This window comes from Eriocheir sinensis, chromosome 49 (assembly GCF_024679095.1).
Source record: "Eriocheir sinensis breed Jianghai 21 chromosome 49, ASM2467909v1, whole genome shotgun sequence".
NCBI lineage: Eukaryota > Metazoa > Arthropoda > Malacostraca > Decapoda > Varunidae > Eriocheir > Eriocheir sinensis.
The window spans coordinates 5010757-5032425 of NC_066557.1; the positions used below are offsets into that span (position 1 = coordinate 5010757).

Here is a 21669-nt window from a genome sequence, read left to right on the forward strand (position 1 = left end):
CATCAACGACGTGGATGTTGGACTCAATAACCGCATTAGTAAATTTGCAGACGACACAAAGATTGGCAACTCGGTTCTCACTGACGAAGACAGGCAAAGCCTCCAAGAGGATTTGCACAAAATTTCAGCTTGGTCGGATAGATGGGAGATGCCCTTTAACGTAGACAAGTGCCAGGTCCTTCAAGTTGGAACGAGGAATAAGAAGTTCGAATACGAAATGCGCGGCGTTAAACTCAAAAGCGTTCAATGCGTCAAAGACTTGGGGGTCAAAATCGCGTCAAACCTCAAATTCTCACAGCAATGCATCGATGCAGCAAATAAAGCGAACAGAATGTTGGGCTTCATTAAAAGAAACTTTGTATTCAAGAATAAAGATGTAATACTCCGCTCTACAACAGTTTAGTCAGACCCCACTTGGAATATGCGGTACAGTTTTGGTCTCCCCACCATGCAAAGGATATTGCTAAATTAGAAGGTGTTCAGCGTCGGGCAACGAAAATGATCCCTTCCTTGCGCAACAAATCCTACGAAGAAAGGCTTTCTACCCTTAACATGTTCTCTCTTGAGAAACGTCGCCTCCGAGGAAAACTGATCGAATGTTTTAAAATACTTAATGGTTTCACGAATGTAGACAGATCAACATTGTTTATGATCGATGACACTTTGCGCACGAGGAACAATGGCGTAAAACTCAGATGTAGACAAGTAAATTCAGACTGCACCAAATTTTTCTTCACCAACGTTGTAGTGCGAGAATGGAATAAGCTTCCACCGTCAGTGGTCCAGTGTAACACGATTGACTCCTTCAAAAATAAGCTCGACCGTCACTTCCTTCAACTTAATATCAACTAGAGTAGAAATTCAACGTTTTGGAGTCTTCTGATTAATGTAAAATCACTTAGGTTTAAGGACAGACCACCAAGTCTGGACCATGGGGTCTGTGTGGTCTGATTTTCTATGTAAATCTCTCTCTCTCTCTCTCTCTCTCTCTCTCTCACACACACCACACACACACACACACGTTTTTATCGCATTGTCTTCCTGTCATGCGGATAATGTTCACACTGATCCAAGGAGGAGAAAGAAGAGGATCACAGAGCAGTACCGTAAGCCGGTGTGTATGGGGGTGGCTCTTCTGAGTGGTATGTATACTTACTGTAACAGCTGACGAATGCGAAGTATCTAAATGAATGAAGACTAGATAGATTTATGGATTGGCAGGGCAGACGTTAATGTGTGTGTGCGTGTGTGCGTGTGTGTGTGTGTGTGTGTGTGTGTGTGTGTGTGTGTGTGGTGAAAACTGAGGCATTAGCTTTTTAAATAGTGGTTTGGGGTTCATATTCGCAAACATTCCGCGGCTTACACACTCACATTTGGTAAAGCTTTCGTAGAGGTTGTTAGTATTTCCATGGGCAGTTTTATGAGCCTAGTGATAGTTTGACAAGGCTTATGTGTAATGAATGCGAAAAACGCTCAAGAAAATCCGACTAATCTTCATTGTAAAGTAAGTTGAGTGCATCCGCTATAGCTGAGTGCGGCTTCTTTGTGGTCTTTGGATATAATTGCTGTGAGAGTCGAAGCGTATGATAATACGGGCCAGTCCAAAATAGAGGCTGGACAGATTTACAGATGGGGAGAGGAGATGGTGACAAACTACTTTTACTTATTATTCTCAGGAGCTGCCATATGTAGGTTGACTGGTTGGCCTCTTGTAGTCTCGTCATACCTTTTTTTGTATACTTGTGTGTTATTTATACAATCCTTGTGATTTGTTATATTGTTTGACAAGAAGTTACCTTCCCCCTCCTTTGTTGTATTTTTTCCAGCGATTAAAATAATAATTCAAAACATAGACAAGGGGCTTTAAAAAGGCAATCTGAGAAGTCATCCCACAGGATCGGATGGGACACGATTGAAAATCTAATGTTTCCAGGGTCCAGATATAGTGGATGTCACGTGATCCAGGCTGGTGCGAAAAATCTTTTATTATAAGGGTGCGGCCACACTGCCGGCGAGTCCCTCCCTAAAAGATTTACGAGCCAGGTTACGTAACACCAACTAAAGTGATCTGTGGACAATTGAGAAAGGGAAAGGAACTCAAAGATAGCGAGGTGAACCAACAACCAGGTGTAAGGGAACAGAGGCACAGATGAAAAGTCTTGACTGACGAGGAGGCGACTCATTACCTTTGTTTTCAGGGTCACGGACGAGAATGAGGCGTCTGAAAGGTCTTGACCTATGTGAAGACGACTAAAAGTTTTTTAAGGGTCAAGCGACCGAATGGTGAATACAATGGAGTGTACTGAGCTGGACAATGGCGCGGTGATCACCTACCAGATAATCCTGCCCATGCTGGTGGCGGTAGGCTTGGTTGGCAGCGCCATCAGCATCATAGTGCTCAGCAAACCCAGCCTCAAGAACGTCATGGGTAACAAGTCAGTGTCGCGCGTCACTGTGTTGTTTGAGTAAACTGTTTTATACCACGGCTCTAGTCATATTTGTCAGTATATAGTCGTGCTCACAATTATTGAGCAAGATTGTTTGTGTGTGTGTGTGTGTGTGTGTGTGTGTGTGTGTGTAACAGACCTTGAGACACTCTCGTCCGCAGGTACTTCCTGGCACTATCGTTGTGTGACCTGTCCCTCATCTTCTCATACATCATCATCGCCGCCACGGCCAATGGTTGTGTCCTCAAGAGCTACGCATCAGCCTGGTACTTCGCGCACTTTGGTTGGAGCGTCACATGCACAGTCCACGCGCTGGGAACCTACATCGTCATCTTCATGTCACTGGACCGGTTCGTGGGCGTGTGGTTCCCGATGTGGTTCGTGGCGATAACTCAGCAGCCTTTCAACATCAACAAGAAGCTGTTGTTTGCTACCGTGCTGTGCTTCGGCCTGCACGTGCCCTACATGGTGGACGCCGAGGTGCTGTGCGTGGAACCGTCCGTCAACAAAACCAGGGCCTGCGTCGTTCATGCGAAGGACATCTGCACCAGCGACCTCTACAACTCCAACGACGGCTTCCAAAAGAGTTTCAAGGAGCCATGGCACGAAGTGTACCGCTGCATCTATAGCCTGCTGGTGCGCTGGCTGCCCTGCGCCCTGCTGATCGTCCTCAACTTCGGACTGATGCTGGCGGTGGTCACCGGGAGGGTGAAGCTACCCCGGGCTCAGGGTGAGGTAGAGGCCAAGGCGTCAAAGGTCGAGGCGGGAAAGCAGCGACAACTCAAGAAGAACAAACAGGAGAAGGTGTTAGTGGCAACAGCCATAGCCATGACGGCCTCGTATGTGGTGATGACGATGCCCATCACAATCTTCCTGACAGGCTACGCTAAGCCCAACGCTACACGCTGCACGGAATCTAGCCCCGAGGAGAATCTGAGGCACGTGGGGAACATCACCCAGATGCTGGAGCACGTGCTGCACGGCGTATACCTCCTCCTCATCAACCCGTCCTTCCGAAAGGAGCTGCTCTGCCTACTACGGTGCAGGAAGTCAACCAGCGAAATTTTCAAGCAGTGATCCCCCTTTCAGCAGTGCCTCCCGCTCCTCCGTCAACCTTTGCAGGGACTCCATGGCCCATTCACAGCTTTACAGACTTACATTCGTTGAGACCGTGGTAGAAGAGACTTTAGAAGAGTCCAAATCACTCGGCAGAGAATCTGTAAAAAAGACCTCGGAAAACTTTGTCACTCTGTAGTGACAATTCAGAGGAGGATTCAGAAAAGTACAAGTCATTCTGCAGCGACACGGTAGAAGAGACCTTAGGAGACAACAAATCATTATACTGCGACATTCTAGAAGAGACAGCAAGAGAGTGATTGTGCAACCGGAACCTCAGCCTGCCAGACGGTAGCCAGGCAGGGTAGTGCCTTAAGCCCCAAATACACTGCCGAATTTGGTCTCACGAATGTGCGCGAATATGCAAGACATCCTGTGTCGCGAACAAGTTCGGCATCTTTGTTGCCTGTTCTTGGCCGTTCGGGGACATGTCTGCGTCCACCACACGACTTTTGACAATTGGTCACGACCGCCACGAAAGTTTCATGTTGCATGAAAAATTCGCGGCCGTTCGCCGAATGTGCACGAATACAAAATGGACGCCGAATTGTCGCCAACATGTCGCAGACAATTCGGCGTCCGATTCGCGGTGTTCGGCGAATTTTCGCCGAATTTTGACCGTTGAAATTTAAATTTTATTGGCAAATTTGTCGCCGACATGTCGCCGATTATTCGGGGACATGTCTCAGACATGTCGCCGAATGGCCAAGACTATTAGGGGACATGTCCCCGAATATTCGGCGAATTAATCACGACACGGCAAACAGGTCGCGGTGGGAGGTGTGCACGGGGGTCTGTCTATCTATCTATCTATCTATCTATCTTTCTATCTATCTATTTATGTATTATCTTTCTATCTATCTATCTATCTATCTATCCATCTATCTATCTATCTATCTATCCATATCTGTATCTCTCTCTCTCTCTCTCTCTCTCTCTCTCTCTCTCTCTCTCTCTCTCTCTCTCTCTCTCTCTCTCTCTCTCTCTCTCTCTCTCTCTCTCTCTCTCTCTCTCTCTCTCTCTCTCTCTCTCTCTCTCTCTCTATCTATATATATATATATATATATATATATATATATATATATATATATATATATATATATATATATATATATATATATCTCTATATATATTATATATATATATATATATATATATATATATATATATATATATATATATATATACGGAATAAAATAATACTATAATAATAAATAGTTAACAAGAAGATATGAAAAACAAGAAGAATCATGAATATATAAAATAGGTATGGAACTAACTTTTTCATTTATTTCATAACTAATTCACTATTTATTACTATATTTATTTCTTAATATCATTATTCTGCCATTATTTAACCTTTGTTTCATTTTCAGTTATTTAGATTTGTTTCTTCTTTCAGTTCCTGGGCCCGAATTTACAATTAATCTTAATCTTTAACTTAAAAGTTCCACTGAATCTCAAGTTTAACTTATAGCTGAGGTTAAATGAAAAAATAAGTTCAACTTCACTCAGCGGCTGATCCAGTATGAAAATTTGTCCTGGCAAAAGATGTATTTTTTAAATTGCAGAATTGCGACACTTCAGTGATTGAATATGTAGTAATACTACTTTATCAATGTTATATGATGATATACTTCAGAAATATGGGCATAATAAGGTAGTATTTATAAAATAAAGGTTACGTTTATCATCCGCGCAAGATGGTATTCTTTTTTTTTTCTCTTGAATGTAAACACGGACACGCGTTCCTGTTCGTCTTTCTCATTCTTGCATCACCCACCCTCTGACGAAGTAATCATGGAAAATATTGCCGCTTTCACTTCTCCCAAGAGGAAAAGGGGAGTGAATTGGAGAGACTGCCACACACTACACATAGTAGAGGGAAGGGAGTCAACAGATACCGTCTGCAAGGGCAGCCACTGTCCCCTAATAGATGACATGAATCCGGTGGTATACGATGATCCTCAAACATGCGTTAGAGGCCACTCTCACGCCAAATACGAGCATCATGAGTGGACCCAGGCCAATTAGCTACAACATTAAGAATATTATATTTGGCATCAAACACTAATTGTGTGTTTATGCTATGGAAATTCTTCCTGTTGACATAGTCTGCTTCATATTCCCTGGGGCCAGTATCCTGACATGCGTGCAATCTATTGCACCAACAATGCCAGGGAAGTTTGCAACTTGCACAAATTCTTGTTGTTTCTCTCGGATTTCAGGGACGGTGCGAGGAAATCGAATGAATTGGACAAGTATGGCTGGTTGTGTAAGTGCCTTGAGGGTATCGGTGATCGCTTTGCTTACTGACGACTGTGATGGACCAAGATCATCACTGTTACACATCTGCATTTTCCCCGTTGCTAAGTAACGCAGTGTAATAATTACTTTCATTTCGGGTGTCAATGCAAAACTCCTTGAAGTAGGGCTTTGCAGGGCCCCTCTCACCAAATCCGTTACGAACAGTACTCCTGCACGATCCAGTCTGTAGCGTTTCAATAGTTCTGCGTCACTCAAAGTATCCAGAGCGTCTCTTCGCTCTTGAAAAGTCTTCTCTAGGCGCTGACGGGCTTGTTGACATTCGGCCATCTTGGCGACTGAAGTTCGACTTAGGCTCCTTAAGACGGGTTTGGGCTCGCCTAAAATATCCCGTCAGCTAAGATCAACTTATGAGAGATAAGATGAAGAATAAAGTTAAACTCGCCCTAAAGTCAAACTTAGCGGTTTAAGATTAATTGTAAATTCGGGCCCTGGTTTGTTTACTGATATTACGTAAACATTCATTCATTCTAAAATATTTGTAGGAGGGCAAAACAAAAACAAGTTACATTTATACATTTTATTACACATACTATCATACATATTACCACACATATTACCACACATGATATTTACTCGCCCACAATTATGTCCTGCCAGGTGACTGCTCCCTGGGTGTTGTAGTAGTCCATGAGGTAAGCGCGGATTCCCGAGCTTTTATATGCCACATGGGCATCAGATGATCAGCTGTCAGAAATCTTGGCACTGTCGGAGAATTGTCCTCGACATGTCGCCGACACTTCGGGGACATGCGAGGACAATTCGGAGACTTGTCGCCAGTTATTCCGCGACAAAAAAAACGTTAAAATTTCAGATTTTGAGCTCGGTGACATGGACGCCGACTAGTCGGCGACATGTCTCGGAACTGTCCCCGAATTGTCTTGAGCATTCACCGACATGTCGCCGACATGTCGCCGAATGGTCACGAACTGTAAGAATCTTGGTCATGTCGGCGAACCGGTCGCCGAATTTTTTCACGAACTGATTCGGCGTCAAGTTCGTGGCCAAAATTCGGCAGTGTATTTGGGGCTTTATTCCACTACATCACGAGAGCGGGGCTTGTGGGGTGGTGGTGGTGATATGTGTGTGTGTGTTCATTCAAAATAGACCTCAGCCGCAATTCATATTATTACAATGTACAAATAAATGCATTCATTATCGTGGAAGTGTTGTTTATTTTGCATGTATAGTGGAGCGGGCAACTCCAAACTAACAAGGAAAAAGTGCAAATGGTGATACTAGCTTGAAATCTGAAACAACAATTGTCCTTACTATTTTTTTTTTTTTTTTCATAATCTACATCCGGTCACGCAGAATTCTTCCAGATTTCAAGACGGCCGCAATATTTTCAAAATAGCTACCTGTAAATTACGAGTCGAAGCCTGATCGCATTTATGAAGATTAATCGCATTTGAATTCACTAATGACTGTTTATTCATGTCAAACTATTGCAAGCAAGTCTTTAAGGAGGTTTTTACAGCAGAGGAAACAGCTCAAGGGCAAAAATAAGAAACTAATGAAAAAAAGCCCGTTACTCACTGCCCCAATAATTGCCACCACCCTAATCCCTGCCCCCCAGCCTCGCCGCCTGAATGCAGTGCTCACAGTTAATGGCCGTACCCTTTTGCATGAATTTCAAACGAGGCAGCCCATTCACGGCCCAAATAGCAGTAATCGCGACTTTAAAAAGGTTAAGAGGAGTGGCCGAAAGATAGGTATATTTCGGTTGGAGAGGTGTCCTGATATCCTCCTTTTGAAAGAGTTCAAGTCGTAGGCAGGAGGAAATACATATGAAGGATGATTGTTCCAGAGTTTGCCAGCGTGAGGGATGAAAGAGTGAAGATGATGGTTAACTCGTGCGTAAGGGATTTGGACAGTAAAGAGATGAGCTTGAGTAGAAAGTCGTGTGCGGCAAGGCCGCGGGAGGGGGGAAGGCATGCAGTTAGCAAGTTCAGAAGAGCAGTCAGCGTGAAAATGTCGATAGATGATAGAAAGAGAGGCAACATGGCGGCGGAATTTAAGAAGTAGATGACTATCAGTAAGAGGAGGAGAGCTGATGAGACGAAGAGCCTTGGACTCCACTCTGTCCAAGAGAACTGTGTGAGTGGAGCCCCCCCACACGTGAGAAGCATACTCCATACGAGGGGGGACAAGGCCGCTGTATATGGATAGCAACTGTGCGGGGGAGAAGAACTGGCGGAGACGGTACAGAACACCCAACCTCGAGGAAGTTGATTTAAGGCGGCTTTACACCTGGCAATTCCTGGCCAGCAATACAGCCGCGACGTGCTGCCGGCAGCTCTCGCTCTTGCTCTTGCTGTACAGGTGACCCGTTGGAGAGTCAGGCCTTCGTATCGGCACGCCCTGTAAAAATAAAAAAAACAACACAAGCAGTATCCATTTTTGGTGTGGGTCTGGGTCTGGGAACCCTTCTCGCGGCAAGTTCTCTGCAGCTGAGCGTGTCCGTCTTGTATTGCCGACTGGCGGCTGGGTAAACAACATGTCGGCACCAATCAAACAAAAAATGACATGCAGATAACAAGATTTGGAGCCGGGAGGCCGAGGTACGTGGCATTGCTAGAGGAAGTGAGGCAGCATCGACACTTGTGGGACCCACAAGATAAGCTCTACAAGAGGCAGAGTCTGCGCAAAACAACTTTTGAGAGAGTGGCAGCAACACTGCGGGATGTTTATCTCTTTATCGAAGGAGGTAAGGAACGATTATTTTCGTGTATTATATAATCACACAATGTAATGCCTGGGGGTTGGGATGGCATGTTCCTCCCTTCTCCTTTGTTGTTGAATGCAATAACGAAGAGTCAATCAATCAATCAATACTACTTATGATAAAACTTGTTTACTTAAAATATTTCTACAATATAATTAGGCTAATGGACCAAACTCATTGTGGCTTTAAGATATGGTAGTAGCCTTTTGGGGTGTCTGGGATGAAATCATGTCCTTGCATTTACTAGCAGTTTACGTCTTGATGCTCCCGGCGGCTCCTCCCACGTGTGAAGCCTTGAAGGTACTTGCTCCCGAGAGCACCCAGCCGGTCTAGCCGCTAGATCGTCGCGGCTGTATTGTAGGGATGGGCAAGTACCGTTAATTTGAGTACCGGTAGTACTGGTACCGAAAACTCAGGTACCGTTAGTACCGGTACCGGTACCGGTACCCGAAGGAGTATTTTTTTTTATCTCTATGACTTCTGATGAAATTCCCAAATAAATTTCCTGTAAAGAAAACTCTCTCTCTCTCTCTCTCTCTCTCTCTCTCTCTCTCTCTCTCTCTCTCTGAATGAAGTGAATATTTATTTTTTCGTTAAAAAAATAGCATGTATAGTTATTATGGATGTACTCGATCATAGTCTAATAACAATAACAATATTTATTAGCAACCTAAAAAAGAAAAAGAATCGGACATGAAGAATTATCCAGTAACTCAATAAATAAATCAATAATAAAATAATGGAAACGGGAGCTGTGACGGAAACGGAAAGCAGGACAAAATGGTGGGAACTTGGGGGGACGGTCAGCGAGGCAGTGACTCAGCGTCTACACACAGGGCCCATACCGCGTGATACCACATGGCAGGATCCAAAGAAAAGACGGGTCAGCCAGCCAGAGGTACGGTTTTAGACATTCCTGCGCACCACGTCAGAGCATCCCAGCTCGCTTCACCTCGTTTGTTGACCGCTTGACGGCGCTCGTGTCGTGTGTGCCTCAGTCATGGATTGACCGGCGTGAGGTATGGATGGGTGATACTGCTGCCCTGCCCGCTCTGGCCCACGTTCGCTCACTCACTCATTTTTTTAATTTACTCAACAGTTTCTGAATGTGCGATTATATTAAAAGCAATTTTATGCATATAAGTATTTATCCAACTGAATATATATATGTATTTATATAGTCTTGGGCCCTGATAATGGCCAAGTAACTTGTACTGCATACTGTAATCCTCTTCTCTAAAATGCTTAGAGCACACAAGACAACTTTTCACATTTAAATCGTCCGGTCTATCACAAGCACGAATCCATTGTTTTTGCCGCTCGTTATCTTTTGGAAAATAAAAGTAGCGTATTCCAGTTCCCTGCGTTTTGCGTCTATCATTTGAACACCACAACACAGCGCACGTGCTAGGCATTGTCGGCGCACAAGGAACCTCGTCCACTCACCTAGGCGACAGAGGGAAAACTGAATTGGACCAGGTCGGCTCATACCCAGGCAGGGATATGCTGACGTCACTAAGCGCCGCCCAGACCTGCGTGCTGGCTGACCCGTCTTTTCTTTGGATCCTGCCACATGGAGGCGGGCGGGCGAGCGCCGAGCGTCACTAAGATCCAGACGGTACCGGTACTAGCGGCAATGATCATCAGGCGGCGCGGTACCAGGTACCAGTACCGGGTACCGCGAGGAATCGATTCTTCGCGGTACCCGGTACCGGTACCTGGTACGGGGAAGAATCGATTCCTCGCGGTACCCGGTACCGATACCTGGTACCGCGAAGCCTCATGATCACTCGGGTGCCGGGAAGCGTCATGATCACTCGGCACTGCGCATTGCCGCTAGTACCGGTACCGTTTGGATCTTAGTGACGCTCGGCGCTCGCCCGCCTCCATGTGGTACGTATCACGCGGTATGGGCCCTGTGTGTAGACGCTGAGTCACTGCCTCGCTGACCGTCCCCCAAGTTCCCACCATTTTGTCCTGCTTTCCGTTTCCATCAGAGCTCCCGTTTCCATATTTTATTATTTTATTTATTTATTGGAGTTACTGGATAATTCTTCATGTCCGATTCTTTTACTTTTTTAGGTTACTAATAAATATTGTTATTGTTATTAGACTATGATCGAGTACCCATATCCCCGAGATATCCACTCACTGCATGAGTAGTGATCTCTCTCTCTCTCTCTCTCTCTCTCTCTCTCTCTCTCTGAATGAAGTGAATATTTATTTTTTCGATAAAAAAATAGCTGTATAGTTATTATGAATGTACTCGATCATACTCTAATAACAATAACAATATTTAGTAGCAACCTAAAAAAAATCGGACATGAAGAATTATCAATAAATCCAATAAATAAATCCGAGCAATCTGGTACCGGTACCGTACCGTTTAGCTGGTACCGTTAGTACCGGTACTGGTACCGTTAGTACCGGTACTGGTACCTGCCCACCCCTACTGTATTGCCGGTCAGGAATTGCCAGGTGTAAAGCCGCCTTTAGTGAGAGAGGAGAGGTGAGGTTTCCAGTTAAGATTTTGAGTTAAGGATAGACCGAGGTCCAGTGCAACACGAGTGACTCCTTTAAAAACAAGCTCGACAACTTAGTATTTATTACACTAGAAATGCAAAGCTTTTGAGCCATCTGATTAATGTAGAATCACTTAAGTTTAAGGACAGACCACATAGTGGACCATAGGGTCTGTGTGTTCTGAATTTATATGTAAATCTATGTAAATCTCTCGTGGTCGTGGGGTAAAATTCTTACTCAGCAACTTCATTAAATTTTGTATAACACTGTTACCATGGCAACCCTTTCCATAATTTTCTTTATCACCATATGGGAAATATTCATTTAACTACACTGCCTCTAAATCTTTATACAATGCTGGCTCTACCCTGAAATGTTTTCTACGAGAGATTTAACGTGAACAAGAAGTTAGGTTAGATAAAATGACAGAGTTTAGCTGGTAACTCTATTTTGTTACCAGATCAGTAATGGTAGCTCGGTTTAAAGAGGCTCGAGCAAACCAATCCTTTAAATCTGTCGCTGTCTTTCAAATCACTCCAGTATTTCGAGCGTCGTGGCACTAAATTAAAGATATATTAGTTTACGACGCGTAGTATTGCGTAATAAAAGAGAGAGGAACAATTATCATCGCTGTTGTGATGTTTGATGTAGGGAATGTTGCCCGTGCTGGGTTGGTAGCACTGAGCACCATGTTCACATGTTATTGTTTTCCTGTCATCTACCGAGCGTGTAATAACCTTTCTGCCGTGGAATGAAGCTTAATGCACTGCTAGTTTGTGAAAGTATGTGAAGCTAACAGGCTATCCTGCTTAAAGTGAGGGGTGGGCTGCCTTCCTGCTATTAATAAGTGAGGTGTAGAATCAGACTGCCTGCTTCAGTGTGTAATTACGACAGGCAAGCAAGAAGTTCCTGCCGATATGTGAGGATAATCTGTCTTTACAGCTGACTCTTACTATGTCTCCCTGCCAAGAAGAGAACCCAGTCTCCTGCTAGATAACTCCCCAAGTCAGCCTCAGTTGAGATGCTAAAGCTGCCTCCCCTGCTGAGATCTGGTGGATACCTTCTTATTGTTGACAGGCCAACCTCCTTGTTAAGCTTTAAAGGCTATCCCCCATCTACGGTGTGAGGCCAACCTCCTTGCTAAGATGTGTAGCCTGCCTGTGCTGTCTGTAAGGCCACAACATTTTTATTTGAGTTCTGTCCAAGCTATGCATGAATGAAGACTGTTATATATTCATGTTGCAACAACTTGTTGCTTACTTACTTACTTAGTTACTACTACGGATAATATTCACAAAAGGGTAGCCTCCTCTGGCAGCGATCCAGCCAGTGTTGCGAGAAATATCTCCTTGCAGAAATAAGTCGCATATTCACTACATGCCTCCAATATTGCCCCCACGAGAATAATAACCTTTCCAAGGTCTCACATACTGTTGTACTTCTCTAGTTTGACCAGCACATCATACCTCTAACAGGGGGGGGGCAAAGCCCCCTTGTGTTAGAGGTTAGGTTATGTAAAGTTCGGTTGGAGTAGTTTAAATATGTTCCCCCACCCAAAACCCCAAATTTCCCATGGGTCCCCCAAATTGAACCTCTCTGCAAGCTATTTTGCAGCTGCAGCAGCGGGTGCACAACAGGCATTGAAAAGTCAATCATTTAGTGATTTCCGGAGAAAACTACTACCTATCTTCATAATAAACAGCATCATATTTTGTCCAGATATAAGCAGTCACAATCTCGAAAATAGTAGGTTACCCTTTCGTGAATAATCCCCACTACTACTTACAACAAGAATAATTTTCTTTGGTTAGATTCAAAGTAACCCACAACTTTCTTGCAGAAATCAGCATAATTTTTATGTAACATCTTTTAACCTTGCGCAGTGGCAGTATCGTAACCAATTAGGTTGGAGGTGTCACTGAGCGAAGCTAAGCATCAGGTTACTGGGAACTAGCAGCACCTCACTAAACTACTATAGCTGCATCTGTGGTAGCCAAGCCCTATCCCGCAGTCATGAGGTGACCTTGTTATTTCACCACAAGTTGATTTTAGTATTGTTTTTTTATAGCGTGTAGTAATTTTATTTTTTTGTGGTGGAACAAAGGAGGAGGCCAATTAATGATAGGTTGGGAATTATTGACTAGGATTTATTATTTGCACATGTCAGTTGAGGAGATGTACGTTGAGTTTACTAAGACTATAACCAATGCTACATTAGAACATATACCACATAAAAGCATTCCCACAATGAAGCCACCATGGAAAACTAAACCACTAACTGTTTTAAGACGTAATAGGGGAGCAGCTTTGAAATTATACAAGTAAGCTAGATCTATTTTTGGACGTCATTCCCCTCAGGCAATCCAGTCGCTTGAAAATTTCCTGATAATAAATAGTCAATACAGGAATTTTACACTCAGGTCTCAAATTGATTATGAAATTTCACTTATAAATAAAATTAAGTCTTGCCCCAAACTGTTCCATTCTTATATTCGTAATAAGAAGGTGAGTTGCCCATTAACGAAGGAGACTACTTTGAAGGAGAGTAGGGCGCCATTGGCCTAGGCTAGAAGCATTTCTTGAAATCGTAAATGGCTGGATACTTTCCGTACAGACCTCGTATACAGTGAGAGACAGATACCATGCAATTATATGCTATCATTGTAAGAGATACGGCCATCTTGAGGCCAACTGCACTGCCAAGAACAATAGAGGCCCAAAGTGTTACAAGTGCTCTGGCAATCATATATCAAAGGATTGCTCCATGACTGAAAAGAAATGCATAAATTGTATGAGGTATAAGAAGCCTGAAATCTATCACCCAGCGAATAACCAGTGTTGTGTAGTTCTTCAGACTGAAATTGAGAGAATTTGTAACATAACCGATCATGGCAATTAATTAAGTGTTTGTACTCAAAGATAAATTGTGTGTGATAAGTGGTCAGTGAGTCGGAAATAATCATTGGATATTTAATTGTGATAGTATAAAGAAAATATCAGACATGAAAACTGATCTGATGCAAAGTTCATTAAAAAGAACATCTGTAAGCTATTCAGGATATAAATTAAAACTCGCTCACTCACTACGACATTTGCGAATAAGTGCATCGAGAATTATTATCAAGCCTAATATTGCAATTGTTGATGGCCCTTGCAGAGCGCTGCACTAGCAGTGGAGCGGGACTTGAAACCTCATCAACGGTAAACTGTAATCAAATATTTGCACTGCAAATGCTAACTTGATAAGTACCTAATGAAGGATAGGAAGCTGTTTGCTACTTTCATGAACCTAGATAAGGCATATGACAGGTTTGACAGGAAGGGTTTATGGGATGTTCTAAGGATATATGGTGTGGGAGGGCATTTGCTTGAGGGGATTAAATCCTTTTATACTCTATAAGGATGCAAGTGCCTCTGTACATATGAATGGTGAGTTGAGTGAGAGTTTTGGTGTTGGTGTGGGTGTAAGACAGCAGTGTGTGGTGTCACCATGGCTTTTTAATGTGTACATGGATGGTTGTATTAGAGAAATGAAAGTCAGAGGTGGGGGAGTTAGGTCCAAGGCTGAAAGTTAGAGATACAGAGGAGTCTGGTGGCAGGCCTGTTTGCAGATGATACAGTATTGTTGGCAGAGAATGAGGGGACACTTCAGAGGATAGTGAATGAGTTTGACAGGGTGTGTAAGAGGAGAAACTTGAAAGTGAATGCTGGAAAGAGTAAGGATATGGTATTTGAGAGGGCAAGAGAGCAGACCATTCATTTTGCAAAGCCATGCAGAGTTAGAGCAGAAAGCACAAAGAACTGTAGGATATGGCAGGGGGAAGAGAATTGAGGGGGTGACTGAGTTTAAATATTTGGGGACAGTTTTATGGAAGTATGGAAGGTGAGGTGAGGGAAAGAGCAGTGAAGGGCAGATAGGTATAGTCTGTTTCACTAGGATATTACAGGCAGCCACACCTCCTCATGTTCTTAATTTTTACTGGCCATGTGGCAGCCAATCACTGCGCTGAAAAAGTTAGGTTCGCTTGGCCCAGGAAGCTCGCTCTGCGATCAAACTGCCTCACAGTGCTATGGGATGCATGAATAAAATATTTCTTCACCTCAATATTACCGTGAAATTTTAACAATGCAATTTCACCATTGAACATGTATAGTACCTAATGTATCAAGGATTATGATGAGACAAAAAATATAAGCTTAAGTACACTGTGAACTTGAATATAGCTAGAAATATAAACTTAATTTTATTGTATAAAAAAATATCTTAATTCCTTACATGACATCTACGAGAAAAAACAATTTGCCGTCTTGTGTTACAGAATGAATGTTATAAACAATGACTCACTGATGGCAAAGCTACTAAGAAAACACAGGCAGGCCTTGTAGTATTCCAGATATTATTAGAAAACTAAGAGCATTGCACAGAGTCGCGACGCCAGCGGCCAAGGTGGCAGCAAACTGACGGGTTCTGCACGGTGATTGGCTGCCACGTAGGAGGACATAGCTAATCAAAATCAAGTGAAAAAAAGAGGAGCCATGGCCACCTGTAATATCTTACTGAAACAGACTATAGTAGGTGCGTTGGATATAGTTATGAGAGGAAGTGTGAGCGTGAGGGTAAAAAAGGGGCATAAGGAACAGTATTATGCTGCCAACTCTGTCACATGCATCAGAGATGTGGACATGGAATGCAGCACAGTAATTGAGAATGTGTAGGCACAGTAAAAATGAGCTATATAAGAGGTGCATGTTGTGTTTCAGGATGGGATGGAGAAGTAGTGAAAGTGTGTATGAGAGGTTTGATATGGGTGTGACAGCGAAGAGAGTGGATTGTTGAGTGGTTGAATGTGTGAAGTGTGGTATGTTGAGATGGTTTGAACATATGATGAGAATGAATTTATGAAGAGTGTATGAGGAAAGGACTTAGGGAGGGGGTACCCCACGAAGAGACCACCTGTGAAGTGGATCAATAGGGTGAGCGAGTATTGGAGCAGGAGAGTTGTAAGTAGCAGGATTGAGTGTACTGAGAGGGAGTGCCAGAACAGAAAGAGGTGTATACACTTCTGCCACAGCCACCCTCTGGAAGTAAGTTCCTGTGAGGGATCAGGGCGTTGGAGATATAAATACATACATAGATAGATCTTTAAACTTTCTTTGACAACTCTTAGCTTTTTTTATGAGTAACAACCTGTTGCTTTCTTTGAGAGCTGATGTTATACATTCAGTGTGATGAGGTAATTTGTGAAGGCTTTGGGGTTAAGATTCCACTTATGCACCCCTCAGTATCTCATTTCCTACTTAACCAATGGCTCCTCTGTTGTCATACTGTATATATGTATATATCTTCTTCCAACCTTGAAAGTTCAAACCTCCCAGAAAACCTTAGGAAACAGTGTAGAGATCAAAACAAGCATAAAAATAGCCATGAAATGTGTGTTAGAACTTAGAACACACCCGACTGCAGGTGGCAGAGTAGCCCAATGCAACGAAATGTGGAAACACAGGAGGGTAGTGAGGGTCAAAGACCCCCATTAGGAGGTTCATTTATATTCACCTGTCTTAGTGACCCTAAGGGTGATTGAGGGGGATAAACACCCCACCATTAGCCAGAGCGTGAACACCTCTTATCGGATTATAGCTCTGGTGAGCCTTGGGTTTGGGGTGTTGCGGGACACTGTGGACCACTCAGCCTCTCATGGCTGTGCAGAATCACATACACATTTCATGGCTATTTTCTCACTTGTTTTGATCTCTACATTCTTTCCTCTGGTTTTCTGGGAAGTTTGAAGGTTAGTAGAAGACCCATATGACAACAGAAGAGCAGTTGGTTAAGTAGGAAACAAGATATAGAAGGGTGCATAAACAGAATCCTTATTATTTTTTGTGTTTTATAACAGTAAAAATTTAGTTAACATGTATTGTCTTGAGCCCCAACCCTCTACTTAGCTAATCTTGGAAGGTCCTTTACCTCCTCTTTCTTTCCCACTTTTTTCTTATTCTTTTGGGGAGCAGCATGTTGCAGGCATATTTTTCTTATATTCTAGTTTTACCCAAATGAATGTCACTCTTTCAGAGCCATGGAATGTTGGAGAAAGGACATTGACCTGACAGGCCTGGTGGTGCAGTGTAGCAGTCTGGTGTCAGTGCTGGAGGGCTCCCTGGGCCCCAATGGCAAGGCAGTGCTCATGGAGAATGCTGGCTGTGTGGTCATAACCAAGGATGGCCCACAGCTGCTGTCCCGCCTGGAGCTGTGTGACCCCCTGTTGAGTGTTGTTGTGCGTGGTGTGCTGGACCACACACAAGTGCTTGGGGATGGCTGCAAGGTCACTCTCTTTCTCCTTCATCGCCTCCTCAGCTCCCTGGACACCCATGTCCCACACAGTGCCTCCAGGACACAAGGAATCAGAAGGCAGAGACTCATACAGATTGTCCAGCAGATAAGAAACCAGGTGCTGGGTGTGGTGCAGAGAGATGTGATCAAGTATGGTGCTCAAGTGTATCCTCTTAACAGCTTTGAAGTGTTTTCCCATGTGCTGCACACAGCTGCTGAGGACTTTTTCATAACCAAGTTTTCTAAGCTCATAGCAAAAAATCTAGCCAAGTTGTTTTCTACCTATGTGTCTTGTGTATGTAGCAGTAGCAGAGAACTTGTGAAACTGATGAAGGGTTTAGCAATAAAAACTCACACTGCAGTTGTTGAGGTCTATCACATGCCACTGATGATGTCCTATGTACTTAATGGTTTTGTAGTCTCAAGAGACTTCAGGCACCTACACAGGGGCATGAAGCTTGACAATGTTACCTTTGCCTGGTGGTCCATGAGCATGGAGGAGGAGCATGAGGAGGGAGCCCCAAGACCTATCCTTCAGACCTGCCTTCAGGAGGTGTTGGTTGGGGGCATCCTGATGAAGAGAAATGCAGTTGAGCAGACCTTGGCATCTCTTTCATCACTTGGGACAAAGCTAATTTTCTCCTCCCTCTACTTCCCTGACTGGGCAGTGTCCCTGTGTACCAAATATGGTCTCTCCTTAGTGGACTCAGTCGATGGAGAGGAACGTGATTTTATATTAGGAAGCCTGGGTGTGTGCCCCATCATGGAGGAGAGTGATGTTTGTCCAAACTCCCTCAGCACCTTGGAAAGAATAGAGCCACTGCAGCAGGGTACATGCAGGTTTATCCAGCTGAGTGGCCTGGGTGTGCATCAAATATTACTATGTGGCCCAACCCCTGGCCAGTGTAGACAGTTTTCTGCATCTTTCCTCCAGCTATTTAAGTACCTCAGTTCATGGGTGGCTGACTGTATGGACTTCTCCCAGAGCACTGACATAGAGGAGTGTGATGCTGCTGCTGGGTTCAGAGATTGCTTCTCTCCACCATACAGCCCTGAGGAGCTGCCACACTGTGAGCTGTCACCAGTGCTGAGTGAGGCCTATTCCTCAGGCCCCTCCAGTCCCACCTCACCAGCTGTGTTTTTCACTGTGCCTCATGGAGGCTATGAAGAGCTGTTGGCCAAGTACCTCATTTTAGAGAACATTTCGGTGGAAATAAAGAATAGTGTTACTAAGTCTGTTGTATTGGATGTGTTCAATGAAGTGCCATTTTTGTTGTACAGAAAATTCAGGTTTTCTCGAAAGAGTTATGTTGAATTCCAGACCAAACTGTTTACCTGCTTTACAGAGACTAGAAAGAGCAACCAAAAAATTGTTTTGCCACACACCATAAAGAATGATATGTTCAAGGGGTATCAAAATCCATTTCTGGTATTCAAGCACCTCCATTGTGCCCTGTATTTTGCAGAATATCTCTTAAGGATTGAGTGTATTGTTCCAGCTAAACAAAGAATTTCACAACTGACCAGTAATAACAACTGTGACAGTGATAGTGACTAAGCAATTGTGGTAAGCACCAAGGAGAATGGCTGTCACCACACACCTAATCATCTTCCTCAGCAGAAAAAAAGTTATCATAGGCAAGCAGTACATAACTACATCAACCTGAAAACACAGACCCACCTCACTCACTATTCCTCACAGATAACACTAATACCAGGACAAATAAATCACCGAGGAAGAGAGGAAACAAAAGCATTCATAATTGCATGGTAATGAGCATACATGAATAATTCCTTGTATTGTGTAATGTTTCTCAATATACTTCAATCTTACCCATGGTTATTGAATACTGCTCCTTAAAAGTACACTAATGCCTTGTATACACTCCAACTTTTCAAACAAGGATGTTGACTGATTTGTAATACTTTAGACTGATTATACAATTATAGATGGGCTGCTGGAATCAATAAGCTAACAAAGCAAGATACTTTCCTTACAGGAGGAATGGATAGATGGGAAAATCACATTCTTTTCTAAAATAAATTTATTTTACATGACAAAAAACGAACCATAATATGTGTATGGATAGAAAAAATAACAATTATCAAGACCATGACATTATTACATATATACATATCTAGTTATTACATTACCCATCCTTTACCCTCACAATGTTTGCCACTATCCATAATCGTACACATCCAGCAGGTAAAGTATTTCCAAACAGAGTGACAAACTGTAGGAGCTGTTAACTATTCTAGATTTGGATGCTACCACATTAGAATGGGTAGGGGGCCTGCAATGAGACTTGCTCTGAAAGACACCCCCGAGCTTGTCACCGTGAGGTGGGTGAGGCGAACCTCCTCCCTCTCAGGGTATGTCCCTAATGATTGATTGGCATTGCAGGTTCATGCGTAACATATTAATGTACTGTGCCAAAGTTATAGCACCTCCGTGATGTAGTGATTAGAGCGCCTATACCTGCAGATGCCAGCCTCAGGCAGTCGGTACACAGCCCACCCAGCTGTTCATCTTTTCTTTCGGACTGGTCGATAAATGGGTAGGCTACCTGAGGAGGGTAAACTGTGGTATACACCGGATGTCACACTTGCCCTGTGTTACGGGGTAATAGGTTCTAATCAAGCTCAAAGGACCAACTTTACCTTTGCTTTCACAGTGCTTGGGTGTGAGAAAATATTAAACCACGCTTACCTGTCAATATAACAAATATTGCACTTGGAATAATTGTCATGAGTATCAAAACAGACTTACTTCGTATACTCCCATGTGCGCTAATGACTTCTTGAGTGCGTTAAAGAAAAATTAATGGTGATAGGTAAGCCTAATCGCTTACTTTAGTCAAAAAGTCACCCTTTACATTTTGAAGCAAGTTATGTAATACTAATTTCATATCCTACAACCAAGCAACCGAATTCACTTGATTCATGCGTTTGAGTAACCCAGCCGGTGGGTCGCGACCAAGGAGGATAAATTCACCCTCCTTGATCGTGACCCCTGGGGGACGAGAAAGATTGGCTGGGGGAGTTGCGAAGCCTTGCTAGAAATGTCAAGAGTCAGTGGCGTCCTTAGCCTTGGCTTCCGGGGCTTGAGCCCCGAACCTTTTTTCACCCCCGGGCCCCGTGCCCGTGACCCTGTCTTCTGTTTTCAAGAGGTTCCAAGTTCCAACACGTGTTTCAAGTAAGATTTGTCAAACAGACAGTCCTAGAGAATATACAGTTTCAACTGTGCTGATGTTAATTTATACTACCTAAATGTTTTTTTGTTTTTTTATCAGGTATATTGTACTGTATGTCCGCTGCTTGAACGGAGCTGATGTTATTGATGTAGCCTATACTAAAGATTACAATTTGAAGCCATATCCCAGTAGTTTGAGCAGTTTGTAGTTTACTGTGCAATCTGGGAGTGTAGCTGTATGTGTTTATCTGAGGTGCATAGTAGTGAACGCAAACAGCCCCCCCGCCCCCGCCCCCCCCCTTTTTTTTTTTCGCTCACTGCAAATTTTAGCCCCTGGTGTTTTTCTCTTAGCCCCGAATGTTTTTGAACCCTAGAAATGCCCCTGGTCAGAGTCAGGTAGCCTATGGGTGAAAACTACTCTATTAAAAATACGTAAAACAAGTTTCTGATATTTGACGGTCGCGTCGGTTTTAAAATTGTGATACGGGTCGAGAGTGAAAAAAGGTTGAGAACGCTAGCAGGGCCGTTTCTAGCCTTTTGGGGGCCCTATGCAAAATGTTTTGGGGCCCCTTTATGTTATAAAATTATGATGGGTGGATAACAAAAAAAATAATAATAATGGCAGCTTTGGGGGTCCCTGCAGGTGGCTTCGGCCGGGGTCCTATGCAACTGCATAGGTCGCATACAGCAAGAAACGGCTCTGCTGGACGCTAGTCAGGCTGCAGAGTTTAAAACATGATAACCAAAGCGCTGAGTGACACCCAGTGTTGTGTCTGCAGTAAGCAATATCTACACTGCCCAGCCTTTCAACGGCTGGCCGTCCCAGCAGTCTGCAGACGCTCCGCCGCCACCTGTCGGGACTCGGGACCGATCGACGCTCTGCTGGCTCTGCTGCGTGCCTACCTCACGACCCGCCCACTGCAGTATGTAATAGCCTACATGTATACTATGAACCATAAGAAATGGATCTGTGGTGTCTTGATCCATTAAAAGATATTAATTA

At 43.7% G+C, this 21669-nt stretch overlaps 2 protein-coding genes across 5 annotated transcripts; both read left to right on the forward strand.

Annotated features, from left to right (window-relative positions):
* Positions 1 to 1073: 1073 nt before the first annotated feature.
* LOC126981626 (uncharacterized) lies at positions 1074 to 3524 on the forward strand. Its single transcript, XM_050833063.1, has 3 exons — positions 1074 to 1142; positions 2199 to 2435; positions 2609 to 3524. Exons 2-3 carry the CDS (start codon positions 2281 to 2283, stop codon positions 3522 to 3524), a joined length of 1071 nt encoding a protein of 356 aa, XP_050689020.1. The 5' UTR covers positions 1074 to 1142; positions 2199 to 2280.
* An 8068-nt stretch (positions 3525 to 11592) lies between these two features.
* On the forward strand, positions 11593 to 19303 carry LOC126981727 (Bardet-Biedl syndrome 10 protein homolog). 4 transcript variants are annotated; one of them, XM_050833175.1, is made up of 3 exons: positions 11593 to 11921; positions 12082 to 12308; positions 17213 to 19303. In XM_050833175.1, exon 3 carries the CDS (start codon positions 17217 to 17219, stop codon positions 19026 to 19028), a length of 1812 nt encoding a protein of 603 aa, XP_050689132.1. In that variant the 5' UTR covers positions 11593 to 11921; positions 12082 to 12308; positions 17213 to 17216; the 3' UTR covers positions 19029 to 19303. The 4 variants fall into 4 exon arrangements, with proteins under 4 accessions (XP_050689132.1, XP_050689130.1, XP_050689129.1 ...); XM_050833173.1 differs by lacking the exon at positions 12082 to 12308 and having other exon boundaries at positions 11597 to 11921; XM_050833172.1 differs by lacking the exon at positions 12082 to 12308 and having other exon boundaries at positions 11799 to 11868.
* Positions 19304 to 21669: the final 2366 nt, after the last annotated feature.